Below are 17,333 nucleotides of genomic sequence, written 5' to 3'. Positions count from 1 at the left end.
ATTTGCTTTAGAGGGAACTGTCATTTACAGCTTTGGTCTCTTTTTGGCATTAGAGAGAAGCTTAGCCCTTAGCTCCCTGAAGGCAGCTGGCAAGTCTGAACCTTCAAGCAAGTTGCGAAAGCAGCTAAAAAAACAGCAAGACTCTTTGGATTCAGTAGACTCTTCGGCTTCCTCTTTATATCTGTCTAACACTGCATCTTCTCATGGAACCAGAAAACGATTTCAGATTTATTCCAAATCCCCGTTCTATCGAGCTGCCTCAGCTGGTGAGGCCCTGGGAATGGAAGGACCATTGGGCCAGACCAAATCCCTGGAAGACAGGCCTCAGTTCATCAGCAGAGGAACCTTCAACCCTGAAAAGGGCAAACAAAAATTAAAGAATGTGAAAAACTCACCTCAGAAAACCAAAGAGAATCCAGAGGGGACAGTCATGCCTGGCCGCAGGAAAGCTGTGGACCCAGACTGCACTTCCACCCAACAGCTAGCGCTCTTTGGAAATAATGAGTTTATGGTCTGAACTGGCAGATGTGTTTCCCTTCATGGCTATAGAGTGGTAAACACATCTCATCTCCAGGGCTTCTTCACATCACCTCACCCACAATAGTTCATCCTAATTGTGGGTCCTGCCGTTTGCCTAAGCATATGGCTAAGACCTTGTGTGCTGAATTCCTGGACTTCCTGCAGAAGTGGAAAGTCCTCTTGAAGCCTGCTGGGGATGGTGCCAGCTGTGCCTTGGCTGCTGTATTTGAGTTGAGATTTTACTAAACAAAGCCACCTAGAGCCTGGGGATTTTGGTCAGTTGCAGTTGCCTCTCCCCCACCCTCTTTTCCCTTCCCAGAGGTGGCTGCTGAACTAGGTGGTATACTGGGGCCTGAGGGACCCTCTGATATCTGACATTTGAGGTAAACATATAAATCTTTCTTAACCATGAAAGCAAAAGCCTTTGGGTTTATTTTGAGATAGTTTAGGAGCAGGGTGGAATGTAATTTTTTTCCAAGGATTTATAGACAAAAACCTAAGCCCTCTATTTTAAGATTTTTTGAAAAACATTCCATGTTATATTCTGGAGAAAGTAAAAAAGTGATTGTTTCCATTAAGTCATCAGAGTGTGTCTCAGACATCTGATTATATAATGAAGAATAGAGTACATGTTTTGTTTTTTGATGATGTTTGATGTCGTAATAATCACTGCTGGTTTAACTCCTGTTTAGTTCCTGACAAATATATTGCATGGGCTAAAGTGTCAGTAGCCATACTATTCTTATGTTTTCTGGTCCTAGAATCAGATTCCTTTTCTGTTTTTTTTTTTTTTGTTTTTTTTGTTTTTTTAATTTCCCAGAGACATGGTGATCTCTACACATGAGGGTTTCATCCTAATCCATTCAGGCTTTTCTCTTTGTATAGATTAAACTGAAGACCACATATGAGCCTATTCAGCTGCTGGTGGATTCCCACCACAGACTTAGACAAATAATGTGACCGTTTAATTAGTTCTTTGCAAACATTCACACGCAACATCGCATGAGTAAGTGTTACAGAACGCTGCCAAAAATAAAAAGGTTTTTAATATCACCCATCTAACCTTTATCTTCTTTTCCTCAGACCATCAGTATTAAATAGATTTTTTAAAAAATCAAGGACTACTTGAAGCTATTTTTTTTAATATTCTGGTTATTGAAGTTTACTGTAAGTATATATGTATAGTAGGCATATTTCTTTTTAACCATGTGCTTCCCTCCTTCCCATGAAATTTCTTCCCACAGATTAGGGGCCACTGGACAGGGGGTGAGAGCCACTCATCATCATTTTCACCACTGGGTGGTCTTCATACACCTGAGTTATAAAGCATTTAAATGTCTTAGCATTTGTGGGATTAGAAATCTGTTTTTGCTATTTATAATATATAAAAAATGAAACTGATACCCTTTCTTAACTATGTGAAAATGTTTATTTTTGAAGTTACTAAATGCATCTTGTCTAGCTACTACATGCACTGTTCTGAAAAAGAGCCTTTACCATCTATAACCTGTATTTTGGTTATTCTTCCTTTTCATACTTCTTTAATTTGAAGTTATGGAAATACTAAGTTTTTGTTAAGACAAAGTCTCTCCTGTAAACACAACATTGAACCTCATGCCACTGCCTCGGTGGCTACTGGCCAGCCCCAGAGGTCAGACATGGAGCATAGTTCTGAGTGGTAGCTAAAGGTAGCAGGAGTCTTGCCTCTCCCTGCTTTGGGTTCAGAATTGAGCCAGGGAAAGGAAGCTTTTAAAATCTCCAGAATGATGATGGTTAATGAGTAAATGTTAAGTCTTAAGTCCCACAAACATCTGCCATCTAGTTCATGTTGTCCTGAGGCGTAATAAATGTTAAGCCTTTAACAATCTTAATTTTGAAGGAAAACCCCTCAGCATGGTATGTCACAGTGGAAGTTCTGGTTCCTTGGCCCGGTGCCAGGCCACACAATGTGTGTTTCAGTTTCCTTGGGAGAGTGGTGTGCTACTGGGCATTAACTATTACTCTCCACTTGCTCCGGAATGTTGGTTACAAACCATATCTTTAAAAAGAGATTATCCTTGTTGAATGATTTCCTTTGGCCCAGAGGAATGGCCTGGGGCACACATCTTGGCACATGTTCTTCCTTCTAAATCTTTGTGAGGTTTTTTGGCAAGATAAGTTTTTGGCAGTTAAAAAACTATATATATATATATAGGTCACTTTATAGGAGCTAGGTGATGGATGTTAAGAGACTTTATAATTTTTCTCAGGGACCTGAAACCTGAATTTGGATAAAATTAAATAAAAAATATTTGTTTTTTGGTTGCTAGTTTTGTGGATTTCTAGTCATTTGACAAGCTACCAGGATGGGGAGCGGGGTGGGGAAGAGAGATCCACAGAATTGTAAAAATAGAGAGCAAGTGTGGGCCCCTCCCTTTGAGGGCAAGAAAGCTGTTGTTCTCATAGGATAACAGGCCTTGTTGGCCTGATAAAGAGATGAAGCCATACTCTTAAAAACCTTCAGAACCAAATGCTGTATCTACTTCCATCTGTTCTTAACTGGTCCTCTGCATGGTTAAAGTTATATCACCATAAGGTGATGCTACGTTACAACACTTAGGATTAAGATATTTAATCTTAATATGTGTCAAATTTGTGATTTCCTATTGCTTCTCCTTTGCTTATTTTCTTTCTCAAATGCCTCGAAGGAAATCTCCGCATGGCAACAGTGGGGCAGCCCCACATTTGGAGCTCACACTCCCAAATGCAGAGCATTGTAGTCACAGCACACATTGCCAGCCTCAAAACCTGGATTTTCAGTTCTGCCCATTAAAGCCAACATATCCCTGTAATTGTTTATGTATCATGGAAAAAGTAACAGAAACAGAGAAGTGTAATTTCATTCTGTATCACAAATTGTAGCAAATTAACCGCAAATACAGGCAGGGTTCAAGGAAGTAATATGCTTAGTTTTGCAGTGTACTTTGTACTTCCTGCCATTTAAATTACTTTGCCACTCTGGGCTTCTGAAAACATGAAGGGAGATACAGCCCTCCCACTATGAGCCTTGCAGAGACAGAAGGACCTCAGATCAGGGGATAGAATACTGGAGCCCTTACCTTCTCATGCTTTGGAAACCTGCCATAGCTCTCACCCTGCTGGAAGGTTATTAAAGACTTCTGTGGTTCATCACAGTAGTGTTGTTCTTAACTGACAAAGACAGAGAGGGTCACAGAAATGTGTTGAAAAGATGCAGGCCAGCAAGATTCTATAGTCCCACCTCAGTGCCTGTAGGCTGCATGTTTCTAACTATAACCAATGAATGTGTACCTTTCACAAGCACTTTGGTGAACTAGAGGGAAGAAAGGATTCTCAGGATGTGTTCAAAGCTAAGAGAGTTTTACTTTTAAAAAGAAACATAGTCCAGATGGCTTTCCTCATCGTCCTCTCTCTTTTTCCTTCTTGGTGGGGAGCTGTGTGTGGGGCATGCATCATTCTGTATTGACAAAAATGTGTTATGTCCACCCATACTTTGGTGACAACTCCCCAGCACTGTACCGCAATACCATGCTGGCCTTCGTAGGTTCCTTGGTATTTGTGGGAGTGGTCTTTCTATGCCCCTAGAATATTTTTCTCCACTTTTCTCTGGAACCACTCCCTCATTTGATTTGGTGTTAAAAGGGTAATAGCAAAATGATTGTGGAGATGGATCTCTTAGGTCTTGATGGTCTCTTGGTTGAAACTGTTTTCAAAAAAGCCCCACCCATGGGCCTGTCACCTTGCTATCCATCCATACCTAATGCCTATTTATCAGCCCTCTTATGTCATATAAAAGTTGCACCTTTTGAACCAAGTATTTGTATTTACTATGGGAAAGGTGTGGACTACAGTTTAGTATTATATTATTTTAATGGATTAAAAGTAATTTATAAGTATGCTGAGTGTAAATTTTTAAAAGACTATGTATTATAAAGGACATATCCTGTGAAATATAATATCATTTTACTGTTTAATAGAATAATTCTATAAGAAGAATGATTTATCTCACCCACAGAACTGATTACCTTCCTGATGCAATCAACAGGCACTTTGTAATTTCGTTTTTGTTTTTATGGAGGGGTTGGGGGGAACAAGACATCTGTATAAAGTGCAGTTTGTGTCACTCAAAATATGCACTGTATGGCTACACAAAAGCAGCTTGATGAACAAATCACCCCATGGCTCATTAAAGAACAAAGCTTCCAGAAGCAGCAATATGTGTGGTTTGTTTTCTGACCATTCTGGCTTCCACTCCAACTTACTCCAACTCAACATGAAAAAATAGCAGTGAGTTCATAGTTACACTAATGAGTTTTTTGTTTTGTTTTGTTTTGTTTTTTTGTGAGACAGAGTCTCACTTTGTTGCCCGGGCTAGAGTGAGTGCCGTGGCGTCAGCCTAGCTCACAGCAACCTCAAACTCCTGGGCTTAAGCGATCCTACTGCCTCAACCTCCCGAGTAGCTGGGACTACAGGCATGCACCACCATGCCTGGCTAATTTTTTCTGTATATATTTTTAGTTGTCCAGATAATTTATTTCTATTTTTAGTAGAGACGGGGTCTCGCTCAGGCTGGTCTCGAACTCCTGACCTCGAGCGATCCACCCGCCTCGGCCTCCCAGAGGGCTAGGATTACAGGCGTGAGCCACCGCGCCCGGCCAACACTAATGAGTTTTTAAAAGATCCAACCCAAAATTGACAAAGTAGTTATTTGAACTCAACTGAATTCAAGTGAAGATGAGATTCAAGGTGTTGGTTTTTTTGTTATGGGTGCTAGCTGCTGGCTGTCAAGATTTCATGTTGTCAGCTTAAGGCTAGATGGGCAGGGAAGGCAATAAATCCACATTTAGGGTCCTCACCTAAATTGAGGCCACTTGAAGAAGTGGCAAGATCTGTTAACGGAGGGCTCAAGGATTTTTGCTGAAAGGCAGCACAACACGTTACAATAGAAACAAAAATTCTAACCTTTTTGTTTTGTTATCTAGAAATCAGTTCTCTTCCCCAGGTTTCCTTCTTGAGATGGAAGCCCTGCTGACCCTCAGGTTTCAGTGTAAAGGGCAGTGGTACTGGAAAGCTTGCTATGAACCCTTGAATTGGGTTAGATGTCTTGTGTTCTCTACAGCTCTTGGTATTCACTGCATCAAACACTTGGCATAAGCCTCTCAAGGCAAGAAGTGTGCCGTCTTGCTGACCTAGGTCTCCAGCACCTAACAAAATGTGCTGGGCACTTCGAATCCTTCCCTGCTTGAAGCAGAGAAGAAGTGTCTCATGAATCTGAAAACTGCAACTTTGATTGAAGATAAAGACCTAGATAGGGCCCCAGGGACTACTTCTGTGGTGCTTCATGACCAAAAACATTTCTGACCTTGAAGGCAGAAAAGAGCTTTCAAATCATCTCCTCTCTTAAAAAGGACCCTACATGCAATGAGAGCCAGAATTTCAGTGAGGCCAATTTACAACGAGAGGTTGAATAAATCCTAGGATACGCTGAGAGCTGGGTGGTTGAATCCTGTGGGCGATTTTCCACTGGGCTTGAATTCCTTGCACCTGCACTCTGACTTGGTGTGGGAACCAGAAGGAACTCAAAGACCTTGAGCTCACTCCCTCAGTGGCCTCAAAGGGAGAGCCTTGACTGCATTTATTCCTCTGGGTTTTTTTTTTTTTTTGCTTTTTTATTGAGGTTCTAACAAAATAAAGTGCACAAGCCTTAGCTGCACAGCTCCATGAATTTTTATGTATGGGTACAATTGTAAAACCACCACCCAGATCAAAATACAGAACATTTCTAGTATACCCGCAGGCTCTCTTGGGCCCCTTCCCAATCAATCCCCCCAACCCCACCCAGAGAAACCATGACTCCAACTTCTATCACTATCAGTTAGTCTGGCCTGTTCTTGAACTTTGTATAAGTGGAACTTGTGCCTGGCTCCTTTCATTCAAGTTTTATGTCTGTTCAATTTATCCATGTTGACTCATGATATCAATAACTCATTCTTTTTTATTGCTGTTCTTCCTTATATGAATATACCATAATTTAATCCATTCTACCATCAATGTACAGTTTGGGGCTATTATGAATAAAACTGCTATGAATTTTCTCATAGTATCTTTTGATGGACATTTCTGCTTAGGTACACATACCTACAAGTGAAATTGCTGGGTCAAAGGGTGAGCAAATGTTTAGCTTCAGTAGATTGTTTTCCAGAGCATATGTAAACATTTTACTTCCACCCCCACTAGTTTTTGAACATATCACAAAGGAGCTTCTCCATTGGAGTATTCCCTATGGTCTTGCGGAAAAAGAGGAGCTCGATGCGTTCGGAAGTGATAAACCTCAAAGATGGGAGGAGGAGGAGCAATTTCCCAAACCTGAACAGGAGAGAGCACACCGTCAGTTTTATCGCCAGCTTTGGAGCACTAGTTCTGGGGCGGTGCCCTCCCAGGAAAGGCAGGGGAGGAAGGAGAGGAGAGATGAGAGGCATCCAGGGTGGGTTAAGAGGAATTTCGAGGGAAGGCCCCATTCACTAGACGAGTTGCCTCCACCTACCGCTGACCCATTGTGAGCCACTACCAGCCCCCTTTAGTTTAGGAGTGGGATGAAAATAATGAATAAGTCTTTTTATTATGGGTAAAGATTAGAAAGTAAGAAGTCATTGATATTAATTCCATACAGATGGGTCAACTTTACCGTGGTGTGGAAGCAATAAGCATTCAGTATGCTCCTCGACTTACAAAGGGGCTATGTCTGAAAATGCATTTTCAACTTACAATATTTTCAACTTAACAATGGGTTTATCACGACGTAATCCCCATCATAAGTTGAGGAGCACCTGTATATGAATATATTATTATATATGTGAGTTTTATGATAATTGTACGATTAGTTTTATATATACAAGGACCAGCTGGAAAGCACCCAGCCATGTAATATGTTCTCGTTATATTAGCAACGGCTGAATAATTTGCAGACAGCCCTCATGTATGAGAAGGTATTTATAAGAGTATAAATTCCCATCTGTAAACTACCAACAATGGTGGTAGAGGAGTCAGTACTGAAAATGGTATGAAATCAAAGGATAATTTCAGTGGCTAAGATACTCATCCAGAAAAAAATTCATTATAGTTTTAAAGAAGAACTACCTGCTAAGGCAGGGGTCCCCAGTGCAAGAAAGGAGGCTGGGGAAGCCCCGAGAGAGATGGGAAGGATCAAAGCTTCCCCGGGTAAGGCCTGGCAGTGGGGTCAGTGCCCAGCATCAGGGCGGATGCTCCATGGTGGGGCAGCCCCACGCTCAGCTCACCAGGAATAACTCTGGAAAGACTCTGCCCCCAGTCAGAGATCTACTGAACTGGCTTTGCCAACCTAAGGGCTCCTTTCTCTCGAGCGTGCCAAGTGCAGCACTGTGTGGTCACACACCCCTCCCATCTGTCTTCCCTGCTTTTGATTTTTCTGATCCAAGGAGTGGGAGGAAGAAGTAACTACACAATTAGAGAAAGTTTTTTTCCAAACTGCAGCTGCTGACCCAATTATAGTGGTTCTGAAATCAAATTCAGTGGGTCACAATCAGTCTTTTCTAAAAAAATAAAATAGAAATATCAGCATAAATTGTACAAAGTAAGGGTAGGTATTATTTGGTGGAGCTTCGTTTCAGCATCTACAATGGAAATTGTTATTTCTTTTTTTAAAACACTGAAATATGCTGACGTAGAGAATCCCAAACCACAACCTAACACTCAGTTCTGCCTGTATTAGGTAATGAACTGCCACAAAAGTGACACAGGGAATCCTAATCAGCATTTTGAAATTTGATGTGTCACCAATATGCTAGACATCTCTGGGAGCTGGTCTCCATGGAAAGGTGGCCTAGGATGGCCCCTGGTCTCCGGGCATCTGTGATGACCACCGTTAGGGTGCTGTGTCAAGTCTTAGTGACAGCAGTTGTTCTCCCTGGGCTCACAAGCAGCACACATCTTCCTGGGCAACACGGTGTATGCCTTGCATACTTTGACTCTCCTTAAAGAGAAATCACCTCTTCTCCTTGTGATCATTTCCCAAATTAGAGGTGATTCAAGGATGCCCTTGCCAGTTCACTTCTTTAGGGAGAACTGCTGGAAACTCCCCCAAAGAATGCAGGTAATATGGTCTAAAATAGCCACTGGATACCTGGAGGCCAAGTGGTCCGACCTTGCTGAGGCTCCCTTGCATATGCTGGGCCAAGGGAGGCAGCCCCAGAGCACTGGCTCCTGCCTCCCCCCTCCCCCAGTCACACTCAGCCTGCAGCTGCCTGCCAGGACTGGGCTGTCGTTCCTGCCAGTGCATGGCTTATACCAGCGCACCTTTACGGGATGCCTGCTGCACCTCCGACAGACCTCATGTTTCCTCAAAACTATCTTTCCTCCTGACTTTCCTTTTTATTTTTTGAATAACCTCTTCTCCCAAATAGCTCCTCTTCCCACACTCCTTACCGTCACCCAAGTGCTGAGTCTGAGCCATTCCAACCCCGAGTCTCTTGGATTCATAATCCCCTCCACTCCCCACGGCCATTCCCAAAGGTCAGAACTCCATGGAATTCCCTGGAAGGTGGCAGTAGCTATCTCCTCCCTGGTAGTATCTGCTGTACTCACTGCCTCGCCAGTCTGCACGAGGTCCAGCCTATGGACCTCAAAACCTGCAGTGGCTCCCCTCTGCCTCCCAAATCAGATGTGGCCTTTGGCTGGCATTCAAAGTCCTGAACAGGCTGGTCCCGGGCTGCCTTTCTGGCTTGATCTCCCCCTTTCTAGCTGGCAGGAATCTGTTGTACCTTCAAACTGGGCTCCTGTCCTAAGAACACATCCACGCTCGCCCCTCTCTCTCCCTTTGTAAATGATGCTTTCTCTTCTTTTAGACCCTACCCTCCCTTCCGAGTCCAGCCCTGCCTCCACAACATCCCTCCCAACTCTGCCTTACACCTCCCACACCCAAGGGGTCTGTGTCCCCTTCAGACACACGCAGTACTTCTCATGGCCAGTGTGGTCACTGGGCCGGGTGGCCCCGGAGGGCAGCAGCTTTGTCTCATGCACGTTTGTCCCCACTCCGGGGCCTGGCTCTGCACCGGGCACACAGTCCATGCTGGGTACACACTGGCTGGGCTGAGACCTTGTCCTGTCTAACCGGGGGAGCCCTGGGGTGGGGGGACTTGAGCGGGGAAGGGATGGATGGGCGGGTGGGCGCGTGCTCAGGTCACCTCACGGGCTGGCTGGGGTGGTGGGCCTTGCTGTGCTGGCTCAGCATCACCTGGGACTGGTCCTGCAAGGCCTCCACGTGCTCAGGGTCCTTCAGGCCCCGCGTTTCTGGGGAGAAGCAGCGCCAGTGAGCTCCTCTCCGGGGGCTCCCCAGCCTGTCCCCTCACAGTCAGCCAGGAGGGGCCCTCAGGACACCTCCCTCCTCCTGTCCCCGGGGTAGAGGCCTGCACACACCGGCAGCAGGCGGGTGGCGGGGGAAGAGTGAGGGGCAGAAGGAGTCACCACAATTCCCAGTCTTCATCCCAACCAGTTCCTTGCAGGGCTCGGGCAAAGACCCAGCTACCTGGTTTGAAGAGGACCAGGGCCTTCATGCAGGCGAACTCTGTGGGGTCAACCGCCAGCGCCCGGAACCGAGAGATGGTTTCCCGCAGGACGCGCGTCTCCACACTGGCCAGCGTGAGCCGGGCCTGAGCGCCGCCGGCAGCGGAGGCCTCTGGCGGGGGCAGCAGCGGGCAGCCGTCCAGGGGCAGAGACCACTGTATGGCTGCCAGGAGGAAGAGCTCACTCCACGCCTCTTCCAGCAGGATCACCTGCGCTCAGAGAGGGTGTGAGCGTCACCGCGGATACACAGCTTCTCTGGCTCAGCCTGGAGCCTCCGCCTCCTTCTCAGACATCCCAGCAACAGAAGGGCTGGTTCTGGGTGCCCAGGACGCTCTCCTGACCTCTGTCTGACATCAGCCAGGGACCCAGAGCTCTGGGATTTCATGCCATCTGGCTCAGCCGCCTACCCTCTGAGACACTCTGTGGGTTCCATCCAGAGCTGGGGCTGGAACATTTAGGAAAGTCTAGAGACGCGGGAAGGTGGGCAGCCTCAGGGACACAGCCCAGGAGTGTTGTAATTTGCGTGCACTCAGGAGGCGTGGCCTGACTCTTCTGAGCTGCTCCATCTACACACACAGGCCGGCTAAGGGGATGAGACCCTCAGTGCGACCCCCTTCCCGGCCTACCGTGAGAGGTCTGCTTGCCCATTAGAAGCCCAAGGGGGCTTCCTGGAGGTGGAGAGGTTGGGCTGAAACTCCAGCCCTGAAGTCATGGGCACTTGTGCTCCGAGGTGGCCCGGAGTTGGAAACTCACGCTGTTCAGGGCGTGCAGATCTTCTGTCACCTACAGGATGTCTGCAGGGCCTGAGGCTCTACTAGCGGGAAAGAAGACCCAGGGAGCCATAGGCGCTGGCTTCAAATTCCTGGTCCCTGTGGGTCCCTGGGCATCGTCCTCCCTTAAGCATGCAACCCGACCATTATCTCTGTCCTGGAGAGGTGTGCACCTCATGGTCACCAACCCCGACTCAGAGACATGTGTGCCCCCACCCACTGCAATGCAAGCTGTGCACCTCCATTCACACGGCACAGGGTGTATGAGCCCCGATCTGGCTGACCCGGATAGGCTGCCTGACCCGGGCCTGGCCCAGCTGCCCAGCACACAGGCTGCCGGTACCTGATCCCGGAAGGGCAGGCTGGAGAACACGGGCAGGTTCTTCGCCCATTTGACAGCCATGAACAGCAGGCGAGCTGACGTCTCTTGGACGCTGTCCAGGCCGCAGGGGGAGGAAGAAGAGTATGGAGATGGGGGGAACTCGGGGTCATTGCTGGTGACGTCGATATTTTCATCAGCTGTTGGGGGAAGAGGGTGTGAGCTCAGCGCCTGCTCCACGGGGGGCTGCAGGGAGGGCTGGGGGCCTGGGTGTGAGGGTTAAGGCTGGGTATGTGGGTCAAGGCTAGGCGTGTGACCCTGCTGTGACCCAGGAACCAAGGCTGCTGGCCTGGCCCTTGGCCGCCCTCCCACTTACCATCCTCTGGCTCCAGCTTAGCACAGGTTTCGGCTGTTATAAGGCTGGCCATGAAGTGGTGGCCCAGGGCCCTGGCTGCAGACACAGGCGTGGAGCCCCGCGGGCTGGGCCCTGCTGGGGTCGGGGGAGCCCCCAGGGGCTGGGGCCGGGGCTCAGTGTCTGACTCCATGCTGTCCAGACGGACCTGGGTTGTGCTTCGAGGCTGGCGCTCGTTCTGCACAGCTGGGGAGTAAGGGTGGGTCAGGACACCCCGCCGGTCACGCCCATCTCTTCTGTTACATGCCCCCCAGGTCAGCCCCTGACTCACCGTCCTGGTTCATGCCCGCCTGCAAGCACTTCTTCAGCCGGCAGGCCTGGCACTGATTGCGATGGGCCTTGTCCACGGGGCACATCCCCGCCCCCACCTGACACCTGCAGGTGCAGGGGAGTCCCTGGCGTCAGTATCCTGCCTGGGCCCTGGACCCTAGGCCGGACATTTCTGCCCTGGCCCCTTCCTCCCTGAACACCTCTGCACCCTCACCTGTAGATGAGCCTCCGCCTCACGCTCCGCTTGAAGAAACCGCTGCAGCCGTTGCAGGCGTAGATGCCGTAGTGCTTCCCGCTGCTGCTGTCCCCGCACACGCGGCACTGGAGCGAGGGGCCCACGCCTGAGGGGCAGGGGCAGGGGCAGGGCTGGGGCAGGGCCGCACACCCCCCGGCCCCTGGGTTCTTGCCCACCCGCATTTCATCGCACCTGTGTCTTTTCCATCTGGAAAGTGTATCTCTACCCCCACCCCCACCCCGGTTTCTGGCTGTCCCCCGCTCAGCGGGCAGCACTCAGCGGGCACGTGCCTTGCCCGCGCCCCAGCTCCCCTTCCTTCTCTGCAGTGGCCTCGGCTCCATCAATCCGCACACATGCGTGGCAACACCGCTAGGGACCGCTTCGCCTCTGAGCCCTAAAGTTCCTCTGTTCCTCCCTGCCCCATGCTCAGCTGTCCAGTCCTGGCTCGGCTGCTCCCCCGCCCCCACCCGCCGTGTTGCTGGGATTCTGGGTTTGCCTGCAGCTTCCCTCTCACTGGCCCGCAGCCCTGGGAGCTGGAGCTGAGTTGCTCTGGCTCCCTGCATGGTCCCTGCAAACCTCTGGCCCACATTTTGCTCCCCGAGGGCCCAGACTCGACCTCCGGGAAAAGCCATACCTGCTGGATCCTCCCCCAGGCCCCACCTGCCTGGAGACTCCTTCCTGGAGGCAGCCCCGGCGGCAGGTGCAGCTGTAGCCACGGTGGAGCTCATCGGAGCTGTTGGCCTGGTCCTGGGGGGTCCCAGCGTAGCCTCTGCCTGCCTGCCGGGGACCCCCTGGGGTGCTGAACTGGGCCCAGCCTCTGCCTCAGTATCTGCACCTCTCTCTCTCTGTGTCCCTGTCTCTCTTCTGTTTCTCCTTCTCCCTCTCCCTGGTGGTCTCCCTCTGTCTCTGTATCTTTCTGGGTCTCTGTCTCTCTCTGTCTCTGCCTCCTGTCCCCCCTGTCTGAACTCAGGAGCTGCCCCGAGTTCCCGAAGCCCCTCACAGCACAGCTCTGGCCTGAGGAGGTTTCTCCCAGGGCAGCCGCCGGGCGCAGTTCATGATCCCCTTAATCTTTACTGTCTCCACAGGGGATCAGCTGGCCACACCTGCAGCATTACCAAGGTGCCCCGGGAGCTGGCCAGTTCTGCCGCCCCCACACCAGCTCCAGGGCTGCCTGGTGTCCCTGGGGCCCTGCTGCCCTGTGCTCTCAGCTGTTTGCCATTCAATGCCAACTCTTAAAGGGGGCTGTGGACTCCACTTCCTCTAAAGACTCCAATCTTGGCATGTGTCTGACAGCAAGTGTGTGGGGCCCGTGCGTGTGTCCCTGTGCCTGTGTGGGATCCTGCGTGTGATGCTCCAGTTGGGCCCCTGGGAGACCCAGCTCTCCACCCTGGATGTTCTCACAGCAGGCCCTTGATAAGGGACTGCGTGGGGCCCACGATGTGAGGGTCCTGGCCCCTGGAAGGCTGCCCTGCCTTCCTCAGTCCCCAGATGCCCAGCACAGAGGAGGATCCCGGGACTGGTCCAGTGTAGGGTCTCAGGCTGGCCTGGAGCTAGCGGGTGTTTTTCTCACCTACCTGGAGAGCTGGGCCTGCAGGACAGGAGGGGTGAGGACACAGTCACCTTGAGCCTGGCTCTGGGCCCTCAGGGGGCCTCCCCTTCCTCCCCTGACTGGGGCACAGCCCTGCCCTGCCCCAGGCCCAGCCCTCCCAGCTCAAGCCCAGTGGCGGTTCTGAGCAGGGGAAGGAGTCATCTGTCCTCCGTGGGCCCAGCCCAGGCCCAGCAGGGAGAGTGCAGAGAGCAGGAACAGACCCGGGTTCCAATCCCTGCTCCCTCACAGGCAGCCATGTGTCCCTGGGCAAGTGACGTCACCTGACTGAACTTTGGTTTCTTCGTCTGTAAAAAGGGATGACAGAAGTACCTGTCTTGCAGTCAGGGAAACCGCGGTAATTCGAGAACCGTGTTTCGGGGCCTGGTACTGGTAAGACGTAACAAATGATGTGTGCGCTGGCTGCCAGTGCCACTCCTCAGGGCCACTGAGAAGATCACAGGTTGACCCTCGGTGACTAGATTCACCTTTGCCTGCCCCTCCCCCTCCCCACTTGCCACCCCCATGCGGGGACAGAGCTGAAAGGCAGGGTGGGCCTGGAGGGGACCACCCATCCTCAGCAGACCTGAGCGCACCTGTGGGTGTGCTGGGCGGGGGTGGCCCAGGCTTAGAGCCCAGGGGGATGGGAGACAGTAGGAAGCTTCCGGAAGGATCATGGAGTTAAAGGGACAGAAGGGGGGCATGGCCCTTATGTAAGTGGGGTTAACCCTCACTGTGACAGGGAAGCACTCTTGGGGATTTGGAAAGTCAGCTCGGGGGCTTTGCAGGGTAATCTGCTTTCTGGGGCCTCAGAAGATCGAGGCCACGGGGCTGGGCCCTCTCGCCCGTCCTCTCCCCTGTCCTCACCCCTCCCTGCCTCCTCCTGCCAGGAAGCCCCCCGGACCCTCCACTGACACGGTCTCCAGCTCCACCTCACGCCAAAGCCAGGGTATCTCCCCTGAACCTGGGTGGCTCCCTCCTTCCCAAAGCCCATCTTTCCCATTTCTTCTGGAACACGGGTCTTTGCCCTGAACTTGCCATCACCTCGATGCACCCCAAGGTCCCCACGGCAGAGCTTTTCACTCTCCCCTCGAGGTTTCACACACACTCGCGGCTCCCGGGACGTTGGTCTCCTGCCTGCGTCTGTGCCCCAAGCTTCCCACCCACAGATCTCCCGAGTCCCGCTGCGGCATCCAGCTCCGCACCCCACGCTGTCCCCAGTGTCTCTGCGCGGGGCTGACCCAGGCCCCGGGGTTGAGGGAGCTGGGAGCAGATGTGTGCAGGGATGGAGGGCCTAAGGCTGAGCCCGAGGGTCTTTTTGGCCCGAGGATGAGGACATATTGATAACAAAGAAGCAGGAGAGACACAGGGAGACTCAGGGCAGCGCCAGTGCAGTGTGGAGGATTCGAGGGTGGAGGCATCACCACGACAAGTGCTCTGTGAAGTCACTGAGAAAGCAAACCCTTGAGACATTGTATTCAGACCTCTGGCAACCCTTCGAAGGAGCTGTCCTTGTCTCCCTCAACTCACAGAGGTGCTAATGCAGTCAGAGAGGTTAAGTCGTTTGCCTCAGACGCACAGCTCCCGAGTGGTGGAGGCGGCTGGGGTGGAGGTGGGGATTTCAGACGTGTCTGAGCCCCAAAGTCCGCTCTTCACCAGCAACCTGTCCAGGGAGCGGCAGCCTCCGCTGGCGTCAGCAGCAGGTGCACGGCGGTGGCCGGAGCTGTTCAGAAGGAGTGTGGGGAGGGGGGAATGGGAAGAAGGAGCTTGGCTATGAGGGAAGGAGACAGGGCTGAGGAGGTTGTAGGGAGAGTGACACTAAAGAAAGATTGTATTTTCCCCCATCGAGGGAGATTGAAATGAAAATATTTTAGGAGAAGAATTCCCTTTGAAATGGGAGATGCAGAGGAGAAAGAGCCAGAGAGAGGGTGAGGCTGGAGGCAGGGGGTAGCTCTAGCCCAGCCCCCCCGGCATCTTGGGGAAACACCGGAGACAACAGGAGGGGCTTCTCCGGCCTGTGGGGGGCTCACCTGTGAGGAGCCAGCGACCCCAGGGTTTAAGGGCAGGCCCCGGGCCAGCACCCCTCCTCTGGGGTCCTGGCTTTATGTTTCCTGGCTGTGAGCTGGGCAAGGTATTTCACCCCTGCCTTCAGGGTCCTCCTCTCCAAAATGGGTGGGATGGTGTCCCCTGCAGGGTTGTGATGCAATTAAAGGATGTGACAATGCGAAATGGTTAGTACAGACAAGGAAAAGCTTTTCTGTTTCTCTGGGGTGGCCACAGGCCGCAGGGGAAGGAGCTGAGTGGGGAAGGGATTTGCCTCTCCTGCCCCACATGCCTAGTCCCCTCCCATCCTTCAAGGCCTGTCTGGGGCCCACCTCCTCCAGGCTGGCCGCCCCGACGCCCCAGCCCACCTGCTCTCTCCTTCTAGAGAGACCTTGTCCAGGGCCAGATCTTGCCCTCATGGTGAACCTCACTCCAAGTCCGTTCTCACTACTCGGTCCAGATGGAAGATTCCAGGGAACAGGTTCAGTTAGAGTTTCAGGTTAGCTGGGCATGAGGATCACAGGAAGTCTGTTTTTTAACTTGTCTATGTTTCCCTATATTCTGTAGTGGGCCTGTATTACTTAGAATGGCAAAACAAAACAAAACAAAAAACCCAGTCCCATCTAGGGAAAAGACACCTTCCGTGTCCGACCTGCCTGTTCTTACACCGTTTATTTTGACCTTGTTATGTCGACTCCTCCCGTCATTTGGATGCCGGGGCGCTCCTCTCTCAGCCTGGCCTCGGCTGTCTGGCAGGCCAGGCCGGGCACTGTGCTGGCGAAAGGACGCCAAAGCCCAGCAGGGCCTGGGGCTTGGGGGGGGGGGGGTCTCCGATCTGTGATCACCAGCTGCTGCTGGGGCAGACGCCAAAGGATTACTCAGCCCAAAGCCCCCAATTTGCTGACTAAGCTGCCAGAGGCCACCTTATCACTAATACAATTATTCCCCAGGGGATAGGTCAGCACCCCCCCCCACCCCACTGGGGAGGCCTGGGGCGAATGGGGGTGGAGCAAGGGGGTGGTGCCCATGATACAGGCTGTACAACGACCTCCCTCTGGACCTTCAGGGCCCTGGCGGGTCAAGTGCCTTCCCTTCACTGTGCCACTAGGTCCCTGGCCTGGGGCCTGACCCAGGCGCTGGCAGAGGGAGGAAGGGGTGGCTTCTGCAGCCAGGCAGGGTGGGCTGACTCCATGGCTCCCCTCCCAGCAGCTGCGGACTTCTTGATTGGGGCACGGTTTGTTCACAACTTTGGGTCCTGGGAAAAGGTCTTCCTGCAGGGTGTCTTTAAAAATGCTCCCCCTCCCCCTCCCCCTCCCACGTGTCTTCACCATCCTTGAAGCTCTTAGCGAGTGGTAAACGCACAGTCTCTGCAGCTGGGGACCCAGCAAGTCCACTCCAGGAAACTATCCCAGGAAAATTTAATTAATATGGATGTTCCCTGCAGTAATTTCAGTAAAACATCCATCTGTGGACAACTGGCTAAATTATGTTCCATCCGTACGGTAGAATGCCACGCAGCCACCGCAAATGGTGGTGTTCCCACCTTCGTTTACACGGAAATATGC

The 17,333-nt window shown here is 51.3% G+C and overlaps 2 protein-coding genes across 2 annotated transcripts in view; one reads left to right on the top strand and one right to left on the bottom strand.

Moving 5' to 3' along the window:
- Window positions 1-4,748, top strand: part of MYO9A (myosin IXA) — a 241,817-nt gene extending 237,069 nt beyond the window's left edge. Inside the window, exon 42 of the mRNA XM_045531001.1 lies at window positions 54-4,748. Coding sequence (XP_045386957.1) covers window positions 54-517 — 464 coding nt within the window. The 3' untranslated portion in view covers window positions 518-4,748. The remainder of the gene's footprint in view (window positions 1-53) is intronic.
- A 2,022-nt stretch (window positions 4,749-6,770) lies between these two features.
- On the bottom strand, window positions 6,771-15,146 carry NR2E3 (nuclear receptor subfamily 2 group E member 3). The gene is made up of 9 exons (XM_045546568.1): window positions 14,893-15,146; window positions 12,775-12,917; window positions 12,120-12,246; window positions 11,907-12,010; window positions 11,600-11,821; window positions 11,248-11,423; window positions 10,097-10,343; window positions 9,756-9,861; window positions 6,771-6,903 (listed from the first exon to the last, which is right to left on the bottom strand). The coding sequence occupies exons 1-9, from the start codon at window positions 15,144-15,146 to the stop codon at window positions 6,771-6,773; spliced, it is 1,512 nt and encodes a 503-aa protein (XP_045402524.1).
- Between the last annotated feature and the right edge of the window lie 2,187 nt (window positions 15,147-17,333).

Source organism: Lemur catta, chromosome 1 (genome assembly GCF_020740605.2).
Source record: "Lemur catta isolate mLemCat1 chromosome 1, mLemCat1.pri, whole genome shotgun sequence".
NCBI lineage: Eukaryota > Metazoa > Chordata > Mammalia > Primates > Lemuridae > Lemur > Lemur catta.
This window is presented reverse-complemented; position numbering and strand designations above follow the sequence as displayed.